Source organism: Selaginella moellendorffii, unplaced genomic scaffold (assembly GCF_000143415.4).
Source record: "Selaginella moellendorffii unplaced genomic scaffold, v1.0 SELMOscaffold_16, whole genome shotgun sequence".
Classification (NCBI taxonomy): domain Eukaryota; kingdom Viridiplantae; phylum Streptophyta; class Lycopodiopsida; order Selaginellales; family Selaginellaceae; genus Selaginella; species Selaginella moellendorffii.
In genome coordinates, this window is record NW_003314277.1 from 634,821 (window position 1) to 642,501 (window position 7,681).

General features: G+C 43.0%; 1 protein-coding gene across 1 annotated transcript; it reads left to right on the top strand.

The window, feature by feature from the left end:
• The first annotated feature begins 221 nt into the window (after positions 1-221).
• On the top strand, positions 222-2,156 carry LOC9642336. The gene is made up of 2 exons (XM_024676109.1): positions 222-500; positions 558-2,156. Exons 1-2 carry the CDS (start codon positions 233-235, stop codon positions 2,075-2,077), a joined length of 1,788 nt encoding a protein of 595 aa, XP_024531877.1. The 5' UTR covers positions 222-232; the 3' UTR covers positions 2,078-2,156.
• Positions 2,157-7,681: the final 5,525 nt, after the last annotated feature.

Here is a 7,681-nt window from a genome sequence, read left to right on the forward strand (position 1 = left end):
TCTAGAAATTTCTAGACTAACTTGTTCGATGCACAGAGAAAAGGAGCAGCACGAAGCATTGGGCCAGGGACAGGTTAGCACTGCAAGGAGCTTTGATATCTTCCAGTGTTTGAGGAGACATACAAGGTAACAGAACTCTCTCTCTCTCTCTCTCTTTTCTCTTCGTTTCTTTGCTTTTTATTTTGTGTGAAAAGAGTAAGCATTCTAGTTAACTAGGGTTTCTTTTCTCGGCATGGCGTTTTTGCGAGCGCAGCGCGTTTTGTACATCCATCCCACAAGCGAAGCGGAGCTAGACGAAGGAGTGCTGCGACACAAAGGGAGGAGAGGTAGGCCAGTTCCCAGCACTCTGCCCGATGTGGCCGGCCTTCGGGGATGGCTGCAAGAAGAACTGCCTTTTGTGGATTCGGTCCTCGTTCCCGGCGATGGATGGTACAATCCAGAGTACTTACCAGACGGCCCACTTCCTGTGAGCTTTGCGCTTCATGTGCGTGGATCCGAAGGTAAAGTAAATGGTTTCTTGCTCTTGGTCTCCGCTCATTCTTGGTTTATGTGATCAGGCAAGCGACGCAGGGACGAAAACACCGCTGTGACAGTCGCAAGGAGTCAGACGAAGAGGGTGAAGGATTACCAAGTGTACGAGCCCATGCTCGTGAAGCCGGATATCCTACTGGGCGGCCGGTCGAGTACCATGCTCGTGGCTCTAAAGTGGCTAGCTTTGCTCGAGCGCGAGGCTGCCAAGGTAGACCTTACAAGCCTGAGAGAGCTAAGGCTCGCCAAGGTGAAGCCAAAGGAGAGCGCTTATTATCCCGGCATCTTGGCCTTCTTACGAGCCGCTTCGATTGGTCAGAAAGGCTTGAATTTCGGTGGGCAGGGCTATGGAAACCTGAAGAGGGCGGACCTGCAGGGCTTTATATGCGGCAAGCCAAGAGCTCTGTCGGAAGTGAAAACAAAGGTTTTCTACGCAACCGATAAGGATGAGACGGGTATGGTGGCTAATGCTACGCTGATAAAGCAGGAAGCAGACTATCTGAAAACGGGAATCGAGGGAACTGATGAGACGACTCGTCTAGGGTGCCTGTTTTGCCGCATGGACAGGTTCTGGATTGTCAAGTACCTGCGAGAGACGGATAAGGTTCAGGTGACGCCGGGATTTCCTTTCGGTCAGAAACCGGATGAATCGCCTCTGCAGCTGGCCGGCTTCAGTCCGGATTTTGTGCTGATGAAGCTTTCGTGGCTAAATGAGATCAGCTTGGAGAGCATCAGCCTGAAGGACGTTCTACCTCCTAAACCGATGCCTGGATTTTGTACGTTGGTCTCCTATACGGAGGAACTGCAGCGAATGTACGATCTACCGGTGCTGAATGTTCGTTTCGTGGGACCAAGCACTGATATCCCGCTCTCAGATCTGACGCCAGTGGCTTATGGCAAGAAGTCTCTTGTGGTGCTCCGACGATCGGCGTCCAACGTCCTCAAGATCTGCTCGCCATCGAGTGCTGAGATGGAGCGACGCATCCATGGAGCATCTGACGGCCACTCCAACGTGCGGAGGCTTGTGAACTGGGGAATGGTGAGCATCGGGGAGACCAATGACGTGTTTGGCTTTCTGGAGCTTGAGGGCTATGGCCAGCCTTTTGGTCGGGAGCACATTGCCGACATGGAAGCGATGGATGATATGTGGAATCAGGCGTACTGCGGGCTCAAGCATCTCCATTCCAAGGGTGTTCTTCACCGGGACGTGAAGCCAGACAACCTGGTCGTGTTTCCGGGTAACGTGCTCAAGATAAACGACTACGATGTGTCATGCTTCAAAGGCGAGAGCCGTGCTTACAGCGAGATGGTGGGAACTGTCGGGTACCAGTCTCCTTCCGATATGTTGCCGTATGTGGAGGAGGACGACGTGTTGTCTCTGGCGCTCTCTTTCTATGCCCTCAAGTTTGGAACGACAACGACTTCTAAAGCGGGCCGGCTCCATATCTTACTCCGAGAGCTGCAACCGGATGTTTTCCCTGAAACAATGATCCAGGCTGTCAAAGAAGCGGTGACGCAACTCGACTTGGAGCTACTTGAAGAAGATTAGTACCTATGTGTTTCCATAAAACCTGAGCTAATAAATATTATAATAAAGTTAACTTTAGTTTTCAACTAAATTTAACTTTCATCTTGAATCAAGATCATGCCCACAACTCAATTTTTTCTAAATTCTCTAATCTCATCTTTGATAAACACAAATTTCATCTTGATTGAACGGTTTGTAAATTGAGAGCTACTACGTTCCTGAAGTTGCCATCTAACCGTTGGATAGCACATCATGTTTTAAACAGTATTACTCTGTGAGGTCCCACTAATCACACAAGATGTGGATCTCAATATAAGTTGGACTTTTTTATTTTGTTTGTGGCCCAAGTACACATGGACTCCACAGACCCTTGATGATGCTATTGTGATCCCCCTGGAGGAGATGCATTTTGCAGTACAAGTTCCATTCTTCCTTCCCTCACCTTGCACTTGGCAAGTCTACCACACTGATGGAGTTTGACCCTCCAGCCAGTTTTGAAATAGAAGAACATAGCAACTGAGATGGGTGTGGTGGTCGTGCTCATGGACGCATTGTAGGCATGGTGGCAGACCACAGTGTTTTGGGTGCCTGAGGACATTACCACAAATTGTGGGAATCACCATCAAGCTACAATTGCACATGTAGGTGAAAATGTAGAATTGTTCCTTGTAGATAGTCAGTGTCAAGGGGCTAAAGTGTGTTTGTGACTGAGACCAAGACAAGATTCATATGTTTTTGTTTTTTAGACTAAGTGTAATTAATTAGTAAAATATTAGCAATAATCTAATAATATAGGACAAGGGAAGAATGTGAGCAAGTGAGTGGTATGATGGAGAGTAACATTGGTGTCATTAACGATGACAATACTGAGGAGGATAAACCTCTAGATGGCTACAACAATTAACATTGGAGCAAGGAGGCTCTAATTCACAGCAGTGGTTCTCCATATTTACTCCTCTTGGTGTCTTGGAGTTTTGCAACATAGTCTAAAGTTTCAAAGGGTTTCTCTTTTGACATTCATAGATTATAAGAATACTTTTTCTCTATCCTTCACTCTCTTCAGTATATGGTATGGAGTTCATTTATTTTCTCTAGTTTTGGTGGATTCTAGCTCAGCAATTTCCTCCATTTACTGCTCTATTGTTTGAAGTTTAGCAATATCTCCACAATGTCATATGTGAGGTTGTTAGAACCAATTCAAGTTTCTCGTCTATTTGAATTAGTCACATACAACTTCATAGGGCCATTTCCACAATCCACAATTAATATATGGTTGAGCTGTGTGCACTAAATATAACAACAAATTCAGTTGCACAATTACTTATGCAAACAGTAATGTTGTGATATATGGTTGTCCTTAGAGCCCAGCTTATGAAGTTTTAAAAGTGTTGACATAACATTAAGCTTGCATCAGCTTATCATCTAGAGACAGATGAATTGGTAAAATGACTCAATTGGATGTTCAAAAAACTGCTTGTGAAGTATATGAATCTGCAATCAAATTGGGATTAATGGTAGTCATTTCTATAATTTGCCTATGTGACCATATCATCATTGATAAAATAACAATTAAAGACTCTTGTCAGGGGAGAAAAAAGTATCATTTCCCATTTAAGAGAACCTTAAGTAGATGATATTTTGGAACTATACTTATATATACTTTTTAATAAGATATACTTTTACCCTTAAAATTGAATTTATAAACCAATTCAGTGTGGAAATAGAAGGAGTAAACTGTGAACTCAGGCATATCCTGGCCCCTAAATAAAGGGGTTAAGGAAATAATCTCCTCAGGTTCACATTCAGTAAAAGCGGGGGAAGAGTCGGGTGCAGATGAGTTGGTGTTTCTCTTTGTTTTTTCCCTCATTGCATGCAAGATGTCCGATTGTTGGCCAAAAGATGGTAGATCCTTGGTGTACACCCCATCCTCAGTAACTGTGGGATTGACAAAGATTGGAGCCTGTTCTATTGTCTCAGCAGGCTAGATGCCTCCTGTTTTGTGATCGTCCACGTCCTGACCCACATGCAGTGTGGCCACAGGCTGGATTATGATTGTGGTAAGTGCAGTGGGGGTCCCTTGAGTCTCCTCAAACAATGCACCAGTTGACAAAACAGTAAAAGAAGTTGCTACCATGTTAGTTTCATCATTGCACTGTTCCAGTGAAGGTGGCAAGGCAGATGCACCTAGGAGGTTTTGAACTTGTGACTGGATGGTGGAGAAGTTCAGTGTAGTTGTGGTCCAGTCCGCATGAAAGAAATCCACTATATTGCACTTGACCACTCTGATTTCTGGTAACAACTCATCTTCGATAAGCTCAGGGAAGAGAATCTTCAAGGCTTGATCAAGCTCAGAGTTGCAGGTGACAGCCACTTGAGACAAAAGTGGAAGTAGTGACCTGCCATGAGCATTGAGTAAAGTCGCCTTGTGAATACCATCAGTGATCATTGACTCGCCTTTGGACCATGTTGTCATGCAAGTGGCCGTGAGGTGCCATGGCCATCCTAGGATGATAGAGTCCTTCAAATTCCTGGATCCTAGTTGTTGAAAGTTCACAACAAGGAAATCTAGCATGGAAACCACTCCTTGCACTGAGATCTTGACATTCTAGCAGATGCCTGCAAGAACCATTGAGTGATTAGCAAATATTTTGAGGATGGTAGCTTTTTTTCCAGAAACTTCCAAGCCACTAGAGTGTGCCAAATTAAGGGAGATGATGTTGCTTTGGGAGCTAGAATCAAGTAATGCTTGTGCTATCAAGGATTCATTACCTATTTGGACACCAAGAATGCTCTGGGGTTATGAATGGTTTGGGTATGTATGTCATGCTAAGGTTCCACAAGGAGGCTTGTGGACTTGGCAAAAGCCTCCAACTGAGAAGTAAAACTGGATGTGGGTAGTGTGGTAGATACCAAAGCATGAGGTAACTTGCACATCATAAGAGACGGTGAAGTTCCAAAAATTGGCATTGGATCTTGCACACCATCAATATTTGGGGCTGGAGGGGAACCTTTCTTGCACCCTCTAGTCACAACAACCACTTGATAGCCATCCTCGGAGATGTAAACCATATTGACATGCATAGGTGTCTTCCTACAGCTTAATGAAGGGGTGTCTTTGATCATTTTCTACTCCAATTGTTGTTGATATCTGTATGATGGCCATGGAAGAGAGGTGTTGTCTACTAGAGGCTATTGCTGAATATGCTGGATAAAAGGTGGCCAAAGTTTTGGATGAAGCTTCTAACATCTCTTCATACTATGTGTTGAAACATCGCAATGCAAGCAATACTAAGAATGAGGAGGATATCTTGGTCTCTTTGCCTACTATAAGTGGTATGCTCTAAGCTCCTCAAGCAGCTTTTCTTGCATTTATTGCTACTGCTAGATGATCTCCTTATATCCTGTGAGCTCTGACAACAGCTTCTCGGTTGCCAAAGAACTCTATCATCACTGTGCAAGGCTAGAGAAGAACGGACCATGGCACCACATGACCCCTCATTTGAGGATGGAGGAAAGCATCCTCTACCATGGAAATCGCAAGCTCTTGGAAAAAATCCTGCTCCAGAATCTTTGTTGCAACAAATGCCTCACGGCACGTCTGAAACTCTCACTTAAGCGTCTTGCATTGAAAATTTTCCTTGAGGTCATAGATGAATGCAGTGATGCCATGTGCCACTGATATTAGCATTAGATAGGCATGTATAACCAGATAGAAATGGAAAGGCTATACAATATAAGTCTTCCATTTTGAAGGAAAAGATCAAGTTGGCAAAGATGTTGAAGTGCACAATTATAAGGATAAATTACATTAGTGCTGTGGCTATGGAATTTGTTGTTGTGACTAAGTTGTCAAAGGTGCTACCTACATTGTTCGAATTTGTGAAAATCCATTTTATATTTGTCTAGATTTTAAGAACAAAGGAAAGGTATATTTAGCTTACAAACATATCTATTATAGTTTTATGCAAGAACTAAACTATAGCGCATGTGATCATGGGATGAGATTTAGATATACTGTCACTGCGGATTCTTGAATCTTGGGAGATAAATGGGGATAAAATAGACACTAAAGGCTCTTTCATAAAGCAATTACCCCTTTTCCAATTGGCTTAAGAGGAGAGAAATAAAATGTGTTACATATGGTATCAGAATAAGTGGCATAGGTTGGATTCCCATTGATTGGCTACTTAAAATATAATATACTTTTGAGCAAGGTATATTTCTACCCCTAAAATTGAAGTCATATATATTAGGTATCTATGAGTATGTCTTTCATGTTGTAAGACATCAAAAGATGAAGGTATTCACCATGGGATTGCGGTATAAGTGGATGACTAACTGTTTTATATAGAATAATTAGTTTACACAATGAAAGGATTGTATATTCAATATGGAAATGGAGGTGTTAGTTCCCTTTGGCTCAGTAGGGGTTGTTAATCAATAATCAATGAGGACATTGACATTTCTAAAGGGGGGTGCATGTGATTATGGAATGAGATTTAAATATACTGTCACTATGAATCCTTAGAACTTTGGGGGATAAATAGGGATAAAATAGCCACTAAAGGCTTTCTCATTAAACAATTGCCCCTTTTCCCAGTTGGTTTAAGAGGAGAGAGATAGGGTGCACTATATGAATATAGCACATATAGTTTTTACCTTTTATCTTATAGTGATTTATAATAGAATAACCATGAAATAGAACTTAAACCCTCTTTGTGCCACATGCCATGTATTCAAGGACAATAAGAATGAAGGAATGAAGCCAAACTCCTAAGTATGGAGCCAAGGAATAAAGTGTAAGTAACTAAATTTTCCATTTTACTTTAGTCACTTAATCACATCTATAACCACTTGCCTCCATAAGTCTTATTTTGGACTTGGGGACTTGTTAGCTTCGTGAATAATATTTATGCCACTTAGCCTTTGCACTTGATGCTCCACATGTTCGATCCCATGACTGACATCCAAAGGCACCACCGACATATCAACCCATTACACTAAGACCATACCCATTCACTTTTGTCACACCAGTGATCCAAAGACTGGGCCATCCGTTCATGAGTGATCATCCTAGATTCACTCCTTAGCATCCTTAGGATGCATGCGGACATGGGGAATAGCCTTCCTTAATATCCCTTTTATAATCCCCACCAAGTCCTGTTCTGTCCATGGTTGTGTTTGCCAACAGTGCCACTGGGTCAAAGTCCATAAGCCCAACCACTAAGTCCCATTGTCCTCTGGGACTTCCCTACCATGTGACTATATCCTTGGTCACTACACCAAAGGACTGCTCCTCTTCCTTTCCAGAGTCTAGGACTTTAGGATAACATTTCAAAACACCATGGCCCTATGTGAGGTTCATGGGTACTCTCCCTACCTTCTGCCTTTGGGTGCTCTAGCCATGTAGCTAGAGCGAGGTTCTGTTGAGCCATGCCAGGTATTCAAGTAGATAGTGCCACTCACGCTTGGACTAGGAGCATTGACTATTCGATCTTCCGGGGGAATTAGAGTTAAATTTTGAACACTTCACTAAGCTACCCCACTTGTTAATCTGTATTCACTCTAGCCTTGAACTCCTCAATGGATATATCATCACCAAAAACATGGGCATAGCCTTCTTAG